Source organism: Oncorhynchus mykiss, chromosome 13 (genome assembly GCF_013265735.2).
Source record: "Oncorhynchus mykiss isolate Arlee chromosome 13, USDA_OmykA_1.1, whole genome shotgun sequence".
Classification (NCBI taxonomy): Eukaryota; Metazoa; Chordata; class Actinopteri; order Salmoniformes; family Salmonidae; genus Oncorhynchus; species Oncorhynchus mykiss.
Window position 1 is genome coordinate 60,041,751 of NC_048577.1, and position 11,392 is coordinate 60,053,142.

At 44.2% G+C, this 11,392-nt stretch overlaps 1 protein-coding gene across 1 annotated transcript in view; it reads left to right on the forward strand.

The window, feature by feature from the left end:
• Positions 1 to 134: 134 nt before the first annotated feature.
• LOC110485257 (ATP-binding cassette sub-family A member 3) overlaps positions 135 to 11,392 on the forward strand; it is an 83,034-nt gene continuing 71,776 nt past the window's right edge. The window contains exons 1-2 of the mRNA XM_036941775.1: positions 135 to 425; positions 5,300 to 5,394. Coding sequence (XP_036797670.1) covers positions 5,341 to 5,394 — 54 coding nt within the window. The 5' untranslated portion in view covers positions 135 to 425; positions 5,300 to 5,340. The remainder of the gene's footprint in view (positions 426 to 5,299; positions 5,395 to 11,392) is intronic.

Below are 11,392 nucleotides of genomic sequence, written 5' to 3' on the forward strand. Positions count from 1 at the left end.
CGTTTCATGTCCCCAAATGACTCCTGTATTTCGAAAGAAAAGAGAACATACGGTTAGTGCTATTCGGGATCATTGGGACGTCCCGGGCAGCAAGGAGCCAACTAAAACCCCACACACAGCTGGTGTAGGGTCATGTGACAGTAGACAGGATCAGGTCACGTGATTGCATCTGTTGACGATTGTATCTGGATTTGCACAATGAATTCGGCCTTTCACTGTGTCTGGTGCAATGTCATCGCCTCCCTAACTGGCGTTTACTGAGTAAATATAATACACACATTCACAGCCTAACGAACGCAACCCCGGGTGTTAAGTCGAAAGTAAACGGAGAGGACATGTAAAGCCATCGTTTTAAAAAGGAGGAATTGTATACGCTGACTAAGGAGAACCCATGAAGTTCACATATCGAGCCTTTCTTTTATAAGGTAAGGTTGCCTTGCATTTGGAATGATTCAATAAGGGTTTCATAACGTTATTTTGGGGAAAATATTTGTTTTGGACCTGCTTCACCAGTATTGGGGATTGTCGTTTGTCCAATCATTTAGGCCAAATAATTCGGTTGGACCAATAACGGTGAAGACCGGAGGGCATGATTTCTATAAAAAATACAGACGTATTATTTGCGTTACATCTATAATGTTTATATCAAGACCAACATCACTTGGATGTTTATCTTAGTTTAGTCAGCAACTGACGTTCAAATTTCACATGAACGACAAATCGTATATAATTACTGCATCAGCATTGCATTTGTAAATGCATGAAAGGGGATACCTATTCAGTTGTACAGATTTAGGCATTCAGTTGAAATGTGTCTTCCGCAGGTAATGTCCTTTGTCTATCCCTTATATAATGATTTAAAATTAAACATTAATAACTTAATTCTAGAGTTTAGACAGAGTATTTGTTGATTTAAATGAATTTGGGCCTAATATTAGGCCATGAAAGAGATGCATTTTTGAGATTAATGACACTGCTTTTTCTATCATACATTCGTCTTTAGTTAGATCTTCAGCACATAAACTTTAGCATGAAGACACTGCCTCTGAGTTTTATTCCCTACCTTCCTCACCCAATTAACTCTTATTATTATTCTGGTGTGACCCTCCGAACGTGACACAAGAAGACACACTGACCATTGGCAAGAAGTACACGGGTTGATAATTGTTTATAACTCCCCTTTCACAGAGGAACCCTATTTCTTTGAGGCCAGTCACAACAGCAGTCCCTTTGTCTAAACAGAAAGACATAATCAGATTTGTAGCAACTGAGGATAGAGAGGCCTTATATTTCAAAAAGGAAGTTACCTGCCTTGCCTTCACACACAGTGAATGTAGTGGTGATTTAGGTCTTGGTGGTGGTGAATGATATGACAGGCGCATGACGGTTGTCATCTGTCCACGGTTGTCATCTGTTGAAACACAGTTTCAGGGCCATTGAAGTAGATTGACAGGAAAGGGTATGGCTCACATCTGGATGATAACCCTTTTGCACCGCACAGTGCAGCCAAGCTGTGCTGCACTGGCCCAGTTCTGCATCAAACATACACTACAAGGGCCTCCCGAGTGGCGCAGTGGTCTAAGGCACTGCATCGAAGTGCTAGATGTGCCACTGGTTCACTGGTCCTGGTTCAAGTCCAGGCTCTGTCGCAACCGGACGTGACCGGGAGAGGGTTAAGAGAGGGTTTGGGCCGGCGGGGATGTTCTTGTCCCATTGCGCACTAGCGACTCCTGTGGCAGGGCGCAGTGCACACTGACACAGTCGCCAGGTGTACAGTGTTTCCTCCGACACACTGGCTGACCTTTGCCTCTCCCGAGTCCCTACAGGGGGTTGCAGCGATGGGACAAGACTGTAACTACCAATTGGATAACACGAAATTGGGGAGAAAAATGGGTGAAATAGCATACATGACCAAAAGTTTGTGGACACCAGCTCGTTGATCCATCTCATTCCAAAATCATCGGCATTAATATGGAGTTGGTCCCCCTTTGCTGCTATAATAGCCTCCACTTTTCTGGGAAGGCTTTCCACTAGATGTTGGAACATTGCTGCGGGGACTTGCTTCCATTCAGTCATGAGAATTAGTGAGGTCAGGTGCTGATGTTGGGTGATTACTGCTCGCAGTCGGCATTTCAATTCCTAGCCCAAACCATGAATAACAGCCCCAGACTTTACAGTTGGCACTGTGCATTGGGGCATCCGCCATCCGCCAAAGCCAGATTCGTCTGTCGGACTGCCAGATGGTGATGCGTGATTCATCATTCCAGAGAACGCATTTCCAGAGTCCAATGGGGGCGAGCTTGGCATTGCACATCTTAGCTTGTGTGTGGCTGCTTGGCCATGGAAACTCAGTTCATGAAGCTCCCGACGAACAGTTCTTGTGCTGACGTTGCTTCCAGAGGAAGGTCGGAACTCCGTAGTGAGTGTCAGTACTGTGAGAAGGAACCCAAACCGGCTGCGCGCGTGCATACATTTATTTTGAAATGCACAAGGTCCTCTACTCTGCCAATTAATCCACACATATAATGGCCAACTGATCGTTTCTAATCGTTTCTAGTTATGTCTCCTCCTTCCAGGCTTTTTCTTCTTTGAACTTATATGGTGATTGGCGTCTAAACTTACCACGACGATCGACAACACAGTTCATCTTTCAATCACCCACGTGGGTATAACCAATGAGGAGATGGGAGAGGCAGGACTTGCAGCGCGATCTGCATCACAAATAGAACTGACTTCTATTTTAGTCCTTGGCAACGCAGATGCTTGTTGACGCGCGCACGAGCAGTGTGGGTGCAAAAATTGAATAATATAGATTTAAACATTTATTTTGCATCTTTGCGCATGTGACGTGAGCGGTGTAGTCAGGGTGTAAGACAGCGCTACAGTGAGACAGGATGGACAGCTGATCAACCTCGCAGTGGCAGACCATGTGTAACAACACCTACACAGGATCGGTACATCTGAACATCACACCTGCGGGACAGGTACAGGATGGCAACAACAACTGCCCGAGTTACACCAGGAATGCACAATCCCTCCATCAGTGCTCAGACTGTCCGCATTAGGCTGAGAGAGGCTGGACTGAGGGCTTGTAGGCCTGTTGTCTGGTGAGGACCTACCTTACATCACCAGCAACAACGTATGGGCACAAACCCACCGTCGCTGGACCAGACAGGACTGGCAATAAAGGGCTCTTCACTGACGAGTCGCAGTTTTGCCTCACCAGGGGTGATGGTTGGATTCGCGTTTATCGTCGCAGGTGGAGGGTCCGTCATGGTCTGGGGTGGTGTGGGGCGGTGTGTCACAGCATCATCGGACTGAGCTTGTTTTCATTGCAGGTAATCTCAACGCTGTGCGTTACAGGGAAGACATCTTCCTCTCTCATGTGGTACCCTTCCTGCAGGTTCATCCTGACATGACCCTACAGCATGAAAATGCCACCAGCCATACTGTTCGCCACTGTTCTGCCATGGCCAGCAAAGAGCTCGGATCTCAATCCCATTGAGCATGTTTGGGACCTGTTGGATCAAAGGTTGAGGGCTAAGGCCGTTCCCGCCAGAAATGTCTGGGAACTTGCAGGTGCCTTGGTGGAAGAGTGGGCAAATCTGGTGCATTCCATGAGGAGGAGATGCACAACAGGACTTAATGTAGCTGGTGGGCACACTGTTACTTTTGTTTTAGAATCTTATGTTCATACAAATATTTACACATGTTAAGTTTGCTGAAAATAAACGCAGTTGACAGTGAGAGAATGGGGTTACGAGGTAATTGAGGTACTACTGTATTTACATGTGGGTAGGGGTAAAAGTGACCAGGCAATCAGGATAGATAATAAGCAGAGTAGCGGCAGCGTGTGTGAAAGTGTTTTTCTACCCATTTTTTTTGGTATCCAGTTGGTAGCTACATTGTCTCATCGCTGCAACTCCTGTACGGACTCTGGAGAGGTGAAGGTCGAGAGCCATGGGTCCCCCTAAACACGACCCAACAATCACACTGCTTCTTGACACAATGCCTGCTTAATCTGGAAGCCAGCTGCACCATTGAAACACCCTGCGACCGTGTCAGCGTGCATGCGCCCGGCCTGCCACAGGAGTCACTAGATCGCGATGGGACAAGGACATCCCTGCTGGCCAAACCCTCGAACCAGGATCTCTAGTGGCACAGTTAGCAACTGCGATGCAGTGCCTTAGACCAATGCGCCACTCTGGAGGCCCGTGTGTTTGAGTGTCAGTGTGAGTGTGTGGGTAGAGTCTAATGAGTGTGCATTGAGTCACTGCAAGAGAGTCTGCGCAATACAGTGTCCATGCAAATAGTCTGGGTAACCATTTGACTGACTGTTCAGCTTGTTGACTGTTCAGGAGCCTTTTGGTCCCAAACTTGGCGCTCCGGTACTGCTTGCCGTACGGTAGCAGAGTGAAGTCTAGGGCTTGGGTGGCTTGGGTCTTTGACAATTTCCAGGGCCTTCCTCTAACACTGCCAGTATAACTTTTTATGGATCTGAGAGCCCATGCCATATCTTTTCAGCCTCCTGAGGGGGAAGAGGCTTTGTTGTGCCTTCTTCACGACTGTGTTGCTGTGTGTGGACAATGTTAATTCCTTAGTGATGTGGACACCGAGGAACTTGAAGCTCTCCACCTGCTCCACTACAGCCCTGTCGAAGGGATGAAGACATGTTATTTTAGATGGGTGTGATAGGTGTGTGGGGTTGTTCTTCTTCTTAACACCCATAGTTCATCCCAATTTACTCAACATTCCATTGAATTGGTATATTATAACCTTTTCCTGTCTGCCTGTCAAAGGCCCTCTCTGTTGAGGCAGTTCAAAAACATTTAAACAAGCATGTCCTGTCAACACTCACTAAACAAACTAGGTACAACTGGTTTGGTGAGCGATTGTCAACAGTATACTTATTGCTTAGTGTTTTTTTTTCTTGTGTTTCTTCTCCCCCTCTCTTCTCATGTCCTCTATTGAGCTGAATGTCGTCATTCCCCAGTTGTCAGACTCAGCGTTTCTCAGAACCCGGATTTAGGTTTTCTGATTGTGTTTGATACGTACAGTCTATACAAATACCGAGCTGAGTAACATCCAATTTCACTTCTCTTTTTTGCTTGTTTGATTTTCTTTGTTTACATTATAAACTGATGGTTTTCTGGAGGTGAAAAGCCTCTGTGGATCAACTGTGTTTGGTAGGATTGCTCTGTCAAATATCCGTCAACACACCAAATACATTGATAAGCCTAGTTCAGAACCAGATAAATGTAGTAACTGAACATTTCTCTTTCTCTTTTTGTCTGTCCAGGTCCTGCTGTAGTTCTGGTCTGTATCCAGTCTCCTCTCTAAATGGCGATAGCACGCCAGTTTGGATTACTCTTGTGGAAGAACTACCTTCAGCAGGTGGGTGGTGTAGGGAGAACTACCTTCAGCAGGTGGGTGGTGTAGGGAGAACTACCTTCAGCAGGTGGGTGCTGTAGGGAGAACTACCTTCAGCAGGTGGGTGCTGTAGGGAGAACTACCTTCAGCAGGTGGGTGGTGTAGGGAGAACTACCTTCAGCAGGTGGGTGCTGTAGGGAGAACTACCTTCAGCAGGTGGGTGCTGTAGGGAGAACTACCTTCAGCAGGTGGGTGGTGTGGGGAGAACTACCTTCAGCAGGTGGGTGGTGTGGGGAGAACTACCTTCAGCAGGTGGGTGGTGTGGGGAGAACTACCTTCAGCAGGTGGGTGGTGTAGGGAGAACTACCTTCAGCAGGTGGGTGGTGTAGGGAGAACTACCTTCAGCAGGTGGGTGGTGTAGGGAGAACTACCTTCAGCAGGTGGGTGGTTTAGGGGATATTGAATGTATATGTTCAGGGGGATGCTTTAGTTAACCATCTGAATAAGATCTATAACTTTATTGTGAGTTGTACTTTGCAGAGAGTGAAATGTGTACAGTACTATTTAATAATAATAATACATGGGACTTATAGCGCTTTTCAAGGACCCAACATCACTTTACAATTGTAAGAAAAACAAAAAACAGGAGTGAAGACATCAGACTTAACAAAAACATGAATAAAGAGAGGGCTGGGCTCAAAGAAGGTAGAGTGTGATGTGTCAGTGTATAGGGAGGATTGGGGTTAGTATATAAACCTGGTTTAGGGTAAGGGGCGGGATTGGGGTTAGTATATAAACCTGGTTTAGGGTAAGGGGCGGGATTGGGGTTAGTATATAAACCTGGTTTAGGGTAAGGGGCGGGATTGGGGTTAGTATAAAAAACTGGTTTAGGGTAAGGGGCGGGATTGGGGTTAGTATATAAACTTGGTTTATGGTAAGGGGCGGGATTGGGGTTAGTATATAAACCTGGTTCAGGGTAAGGGGCGGGATTGGGGTTAGTATATACACCTGGTTTAGGGTAAGGGGCGGGATTGGGGTTAGTATATACACCTGGTTTAGGGTAAGGGGCGGGATTGGGGTTAGTATATACACCTGGTTTAGGGTAAGGGGTGGGATTGGGGTTAGTATATAAACCTGGTTTAGGGTAAGGGGCGGGATTGGGGTTAGTATTTAAACCTGGTTTAGGGTAAGGGGCGGGATTGGGGTTGTATATAAACCTGGTTTAGGGTAAGGGGCGGGATTGGGGTTGTATATAAACCTGGTTTAGGGCAAGGGACGGGATTGGGGTTAGTATATACACCTGGTTTAGGGTAAGGGGCGGGATTGGGGTTAGTATATACACCTGGTTTAGGGTAAGGGGCGGGATTGGGGTTAGTATATACACCTGGTTTAGGGTAAGGGGAGGGATTGGGGTTAGTATATAAACCTGGTTTAGGGTAAGGGGCGGGATTGGGGTTAGTATATAAACCTGGTTTAGGGTAAGGGGAGGGATTGGGGTTAGTATTTAAACCTGGTTTAGGGTAAGGGGCGGGATTGGGGTTGTATATAAACCTGGTTTAGGGTAAGGGGCGGGATTGGGGTTAGTATATAAACCTGGTTTAGGGTGAGGGATTGGGGTTAGTATTTAAACCTGGTTTAGGGTAAGGGGCGGGATTGGGGTTAGTATATAAACCTGGTTTAGGGTAAGGGGCGGGATTGGGGTTAGTATATAAACCTGGTTTAGGGTAAGGGGCAGGATTGGGGTTAGTATATAAACCTGGTTTAGGGTAAGGGGCAGGATTGGGGTTAGTATATAAACCTGGTTTAGGGCAAGGGACGGGATTGGGGTTGCTGACAAACAGTGTCACAAGACTGTCTTGACCCATGTTTGTTCTAGCAGCCCCATAGTTCTATCAGTCCTTGGGGAAATCAATGTTTGCAGATAAATTCGGTCAATTCAGGAAGTGTTTCAATTTAAAACTTTTGAAGTAGCTTCTTTTCATTTAAATGAAAAATGATTGATAATATATGCAAATGTTTTTCTATTCATGAATTGGAATTTCAGTGTAGTTCCTGACTTCAATTCGAATCGACCCCAACTCTGCCTCCAACATTGATTTATCATGTGACAAGTTCATTTAGAGGTTAGCAATGGGACATGAAAGCCTGGTGCGTGTCTTGGCTGTTGTGTTGTTGCACTGAAACGTGTTGGAGGCAGAGGTGGAGGTCAAAAAGTAGTCATTTAAAATCACCTTGCTGTCTTTTGTTTTCCAAATTCTATATTGATATGGTACCTTTGCCATCCCACCAATAGGTTCCATGGTGTGGATGAATTGACAGATCTACAGTAGGTTTTAAAGACCAGTTCTTTAATTGACTGTTGTGAGTGATTAATATGTGATGGTTTGGTATAGCCACCTATCCAAACTCTGTCCTTTCACAAATCCTGGGCCAGTATTTGTAAAGTGTCTCAGAGTAGGAGTGATGATCTAGGATCAGTTGAGCCTTTTCGATAGTAATACATAAGATTACATGGACCTGATCCTAGATCAGCACTCCTACTTTGAGACTCTTTATGGATACGGTCTGACTACCCTCAGTCTTGATATATTGCCAAGCTTAATGCTGCATTGAAACAGTAGGTGGTGAAACACACTGGCCTGGGATATTTATTCACTGATGAAAGATTGAATTGAATGGTAAGTAAATACACTTCTCTAGTTTTTCTTGTGTGTATAAGATGTGCTGGTGTGTTTGAGTTTGTTTCTCAGTAGTTTGGGCTATTTATTAACGATAGCTTCTCACAATGGCTCTCATATCAAAGACTTAATCAAAACCCTTCACAAATCTGGGAGGGTGGTTGCATTATGAAACACACACACGACAATGTCACACCACAGTTTCTCGTGTTAGTGTGTGTAGCTGCTTCCATTTCCTGCTTTCTGCCTCCCTTTAAGATTGTTGTTTCATTACCATTAACCCACACTCCTGGAGACTCAATTGAGGCCAGGCAGGAAAAGGGTGTCTATCTTTGCCCCATCACAGAGACACTGCAGAGTGCATGGAAGGTTCATACCAGGTAACCAGGGATTGACCCAGAGAGAACTGCTCTGTAAAGGGGTCAACGTGGGTCACAGTCTGTATTCAAAAATGATCTCCAAGTAGGTGGAGTAGTAGGAGTGCTGATCTTAGATCAGGTGAAATTATGTCTATGTAATAGTATTCCTTTAGATCTAAAAGGCAACATTTATCCTATATTAGCACTCCTACTGTGAGACCATTGTTAATACAGACCCTAAAGTACATAGTTAGCTGACTATTGTTAATACAGACTAGAGGTCGACCAATTAATCGGAATTTTCAATGACGGCCTAGGAACGTTGAGTTAACTGCCTTGTTCAGGGGCAGAACGACAGATTTTCACCTTGCCAGCTCGGGGGATCAATCTTGCAACCTTACAGTTAACTAGTCCAACTCAATAATGACCTGCCTCTCTCTCGTTGCACTCCACAAGGAGACTGCCTGTTACGCAAATGCAGTAAGCCAAGGTAAGTTGCTAGCTAGCATTAAACTTATCTTATATAAAAAAATATATATCATAATCACTAGTTAACTACACATGGTTGATGATATTACTAGATATTATCTAGCGTGTCCTGCATTGCAATATAATCTGACTGAGCATGCAAGTATCTGACTGAGCAGTGGTAGGCAGAAGCAGGCGTGTAAACATTCATTCAAACAGCACTTTCGTGCGTTTTGCCAGCATAAATAACATCTATTTAGTCTCATATAAATAATGAAACATGTTCAATTTGGTTTAAATAATGCAAAAACACAGTCTTGGAGAAGAAAGTAAAAGTGCAATATGTGCCATGTAAAAAAGCTAACGTTTCAGTTCCTTGCTCAGAACATGAGAACATATGAAAGCTGGTGGTTCAATATTCCCAGTTCTTCAATATTCCCAGTTAAAAAGTTTTAGGTTGTAGTTATTATAGGAATTATGACGTGTCGACTATTTCTCTCTATACCATTTGTATTTCATATACCTTTTGACAATTGGATGTTCTTATAGGCACTATAGTATTGCCAGCCTAATCTCGGGAGTTTATAGGCTTGAAGTCATAAACAGCGCTGCGCTTCAAGCGTTGGCAAACGCAGTAAAGTGTTGTTTGAATGAATGCTTACGAGCTTGCTGCTGCCTACCACCGCTCAGTCAGACTGCTCTATCAAATATCAAATCATAGACTTAATTATAATATAATAAACACAGAAATACGAGCCTTAGGTCATTAATATGGTCAAATCCAGAAACTATCATTTTGAAAACAAAACGTTTATTCTTTCAGTGAAATACGGAACCGTTCCCTATTTTATCGAACGGGTGGCAACCCTAAGTCTAAATGTTGCTGTTACATTGCGCAACCTTCAATGTTATGTAATAATTATGTAAAATTCTGGCAAACTAAGGTCACATAGTTCGCAATGAGACGGCGGCCCAAACTGTAGAATATACCCTGACTCTGCTTGCACTGAACGCAAGAGGAGAAGTGACACAATTTCTCTAGATAATATTGCCTGCTAACATGAATTTCTTTAAACTAAATATGCAGGTATAAAAAATAAATACTTCTGTGTATTGATTATAATAAAGGCATTGATGTTTATGGCTGGGTACATTTGTGCAACGATTGTGCTTTTTTCGCAAATGCGCTTTTGTTAAATCCTCACCCATTTGGCGAAGTTGAAGTAGGCTGTGATTCGATGATAAATGAACAGGCACTGCATTGATTCAATGCAACGCAGGACAAGCTAGTTAACTACACATGGTTGATGATATTACTAGGTTAACTACTGATTATGTGAATATTGATTGTTTTTTATAAGATAAGTTTAATGCTAGCTAGCAACTTACCTTGGCTTCTTGCAGCCACAAGGTCCTTTTGACGCTGCACTCGCGTAAACAGGTGGTCAGCCTGCTATGCAGTTTCCTCATGGATTGCAATGTAATGGCGTCCAAAAAGGCTGATTACTGATTTGTTATGAAAACTTGAAATCTTCCCTAATTAATCGGCCGTGGCAATCGGTCGACCTCTAGTTACGAGGTACGGTGAAGTTGGAAAGTATTCACACCGCTTTACTTTTTCCACATTTTGTTACGTTACAATTTTATTATAAAATTGATTTAATTGTTTTTTTCCCCTCATCAATCTACACCCAATACCCCATAATAACAAAGCAAAAACAGTTTTTTTTTTTTTGGAAAAATGGAATATCACATTTACAGAATTATTCAGACCCTTTACTCAGTACTTTGTTGAAGCATCTTTGGCAGCGATTACAGCCTTGGGTCTTCTTGGGTATGACACTACAAGCTTGGCACACCCATATTTGGGGAGTTTTTCACATTCTTCTCTGCAGAACCTCTCAAGCTCTGTCAGTTTGGATGGGGAGCGTCGCTGTATAGCAAATTTCAGGTCTTTCCAGAGACGTTCAATTGGGTTCAAGTCTGGGTTCTGGCTAGGCCTCTCAAGGGCATTCAGAGACTTGTCCCAAAGCCACTCCTGTGTTGTCTTGGCTGTGTGTTTAGGGTCATTAACCTTTTGGAAGGTGAACCTTCACCCCAGTCTGAGGTCCTGATCACTCCGGAGCAGGTTTTAATCAAGGATCTCTCTGTACTTTTCTTCTTTCATCTTTCCCTCCATCCTGACTTGTCTCCCAGTTCATTCCGCTGAAAAACTTCCCCACAGCATGATGCTGCCACGACCATGCTTCACCCTAGGGATGGTGCCAGGTTTCCTCCAGACAGGATGCTTGGCATTCAGGCCAAAGAGTTCAGTCTTGGTTTCATTGGAACAGGGAATCTTATTTCTCATCTTTAGGTGCCATTTGTACATTTTTACTGAGGAGTGGCTTCTGTCTGTCCACTCTACCATAAAGGCCTGATTTGGTGGAGTGGTGCAGAGATGGTTGTCCTCCTGGAAGGTTATCCAATATCCACAGAGGAACTCTGGAGCTCTGTCAGTGACCATCGGGTTCCTGG